At 44.7% G+C, this 3,049-nt stretch overlaps 1 protein-coding gene across 1 annotated transcript; it reads right to left on the reverse strand.

Annotated features, from left to right (window-relative positions):
• Nucleotides 1–2,159: 2,159 nt before the first annotated feature.
• On the reverse strand, nucleotides 2,160–2,579 carry LOC148031490 (pathogenesis-related protein PRB1-3-like). The gene has a single exon (XM_087685578.1). The coding sequence runs from the start codon at nucleotides 2,577–2,579 to the stop codon at nucleotides 2,160–2,162; it is 420 nt and encodes a 139-aa protein (XP_087541704.1).
• Between the last annotated feature and the right edge of the window lie 470 nt (nucleotides 2,580–3,049).

Here is a 3,049-nt window from a genome sequence, read left to right on the forward strand (position 1 = left end):
TGAGAATGGAGATGAGAAGCATAGAGATTAGGAAGAAGAAGATGAGAAGCATGAAGATGAGCAGTAATGAGATTAAGAAGAGCATCTCATGAGTGAGAAGACACACAAAGATCAGGAGGAAGGAGATCAGCGTTAGCACCATGGTCGCAGAAAAGATGTTATGACAAGAATCCTTAGGGGTGAAGGCCCCGCTCTTCTGTCCAAACCCATTTGACTGGCCACACCATATCCATAACCCCCTTAGAAAAATAAGTAGCCCTACAAGCTACACCAAGGCTACAACATCCCCAAGGATGCCAAACAAGACCTCCGATATAGCACAAGTGCGAAGGAAATTGCGGAGAAGAAGGACGAGTTACAACCTAAAGGTGCTTAGAGATATTTCAAAAGAGCCAAAACCTTCTAATACACAAAGCATTATTTTCTAGAATTGTAAATAAAAATTTATGGAGCTATGAAGATGACAAGGTATATAAAGTGTAGCATTAAAGACCCTGCAAGAGGTAGTAGAGGCTTATTGACTAAGGTTGTTTGAGGATGCACACCTATGGGTGATACATGCAAAATCTATGACCTTCATGCACAGAGATATGAAATTAGTAGGAAAATTAGAGGGAAATTGTACTAAAATCCTCGTAGCTATAAATTTCATATGATGAACCTAGCTCGTAATCCATTTGCAGAGCCTTTCATTCTTATTTCAATGAGATGTAATTATTTTTAATCTAGATATTATTTTGCATTATTAGTGAGTTTTTAGTAATGTGCATTTTCACTTATGGCGACTGAATATCCAAGTAGGGCCAATAAGTATTCCATTTGAAAAGTGCATGTTTTCATTCAATTAATGATAGCTACATCACATGTAGGCTTTGGCATACAATGTTTCATTAGTATGGAGATGATTACAATCCCTTCAACGAGCATCTTGCTTTGCATTGTAGTCCTTCTAAGGGTATTTCCTTCCTAGGGCCATAAAAAATGCATTGCCTCATATTACTTAGGGTTAATCATGTGGTATAGTAGAGAAAGGGAACACATTTTGAGCTAAAATAGGTGTATAATAAATCATAATTAGCACCATTCAATAATGAAGCACAACAAAAGACTAGCTGCCAAGGGTTATGCTTAGTTTCGTAGTAATAGCCTACAAGGAGACTTGGAACCTTCTTGCAAGAGTGATAACCATACTAGGAGTCAATAAATATGTGGAAAGAATGCAATGTTAGGTGGAAAGAATGCAATGTTAGGTGGAAAGAATGCTAGATGATAATTCATTTAAAACTTAGAACCTTGATAATCCAAATTGTTATGTAATATAGATAGTGATCATGTTCCTTGATAAAGTAAATGGTCACATAAACTTACTCAATCAAAGGATGTGGAGTCCATATTGTGGTGCATCCCAATTCTCCAGAAAAGGATTGTACGCGATAAGCATGAATACGTATAGCCTATGTGCTATTTTGACAATTTTTGACAGCCAGTCCTTTGCCGGGCGTATTTTGAACGACAAAACCTGAGTCTATGCTTACTTTGGACGAACTAGTCGATGAGTCGATGAAAGAAGTACTACTACCGACTAGCTACTTTGTGATGAGCGGGGTAGCCGGCAAACATCCATCCGTTGGCTGCAAGGATTGACGTCAAAAGTCATCAGTTGGAGTATTGGCGGTGTGCGTTGTTGGACTCACAGAATTTGGAGGGCACGTCCGCGCGTGGCCCTCCTCAAAGATGAACCTGGCAGACCTGCGAGAACACAAGCACATGCGTGCGTGCACACCAAAACACGTAAGCTATGAGGACATATAAAAGCCATGGGTGGGGATTTATGAGCATGTTGTGCGCCACTTCAATCGACTGAGATGATAATCGGATTGGCAGAACGGCCAAGATCGATGAGCGCAACCAAAAGAGGAGGTAGGGAGAGCGCAGGGAATCCAGAGAGACTCTCGAACAAAATTAATATAAAAAGGACCCCAAGGCGAATGAATTATGTCGATATTAGCCGCTGATGAGGCCATACACAGTAGGATCAGTGAACCAGGCAAATAGTTAGTTATCGCAGTGGAAATAAAATTAAAGAACTTCTGGTAGTCGCTGCTCACGCTTGTAATTAAGACTTTAATCAGGCGGACCTACTTCTAGAAACTACCTAGTTAGTAGGGGTGCTCGCCGATCACGTTGGCCGGGGGGTAGTACTCGCAGACGGCAAGGGTGTCGCCGCTGGCGGGGCAGGTGTAGGAGGCGCAACTCACAGATGTCGTGGTGCGCCACACGATCTGGGTGTAGTGGCCGCACATGGAGCCGCCGTCGCAAGCGTTGCTATCGTAGTGGTAGTGAGGCTGCTCCGCCAGCCACATGCTCACGGCGTCCCCCGGCGTCCAGTTCCCGCCAGCACCGCCCCAGAATAGGTTCTCGCCGTACGGCCCGCCCGAGTGCACCATCTGGCACTGCACCTGCATCGCGTAGTTGTAGGCGTAGCTGGCCAGCTTGGCGTCCCATGTCAGCGGACTCAGCCCCAGCGCAGCCCGCGCTCCGTTCTGAGGATCCAGATAAGCCGACGGCGAGCCCGTCATTGTTTGCGCTCGGACATTAATAATGTTATGGGCATCATTCAATGCTAGCAACAGCATAACCTTCATCATCATCCTGATCGAGAATTGCGCTAGCAGACCGGCCACTATAGTACTCCTCTTGGTAGCTATACGAGCAACATGTACCCAATCAACTTTCCTTATTTTGTGGTACAACCGCCAGTAATTAGCTGATTCAGAAGCTAGCACGGTTAATGATCGGGGCTGATGAGATGTATTATATTATGGCCGGTGGAGGGGATACTAGCACACAAATATTGGAAGGAGAGCCAGCAGCTCCTGCTAGTGTTGCAGCAGGAGACAAGTCAAGAGTCTGTACTAGTGCGCGCATCAGCAGTAGCAGTGGGCAATATAGCTGCGTGCAGAATCCTGAGCGTCGACCCAACTTAAATAGACGCTGCATACGACATGCGGCGTCTTGTAACGTAATGAATGAATGAGAGAGAGGGAAC

The sequence above is a fragment of the Lygodium microphyllum genome, chromosome 9 (genome assembly GCF_053477565.2).
Source record: "Lygodium microphyllum isolate KBCC chromosome 9, Lygodium_microphyllum_v1.1.10, whole genome shotgun sequence".
NCBI lineage: Eukaryota > Viridiplantae > Streptophyta > Polypodiopsida > Schizaeales > Lygodiaceae > Lygodium > Lygodium microphyllum.

Coding starts and splice junctions, on each gene's coding strand:
- LOC148031490 (XM_087685578.1), bottom strand. CDS start 2,579: ATGACGGGCTCGCCGTCGGCTTATCTGGATCCTCAGAACGGAGCGCGG.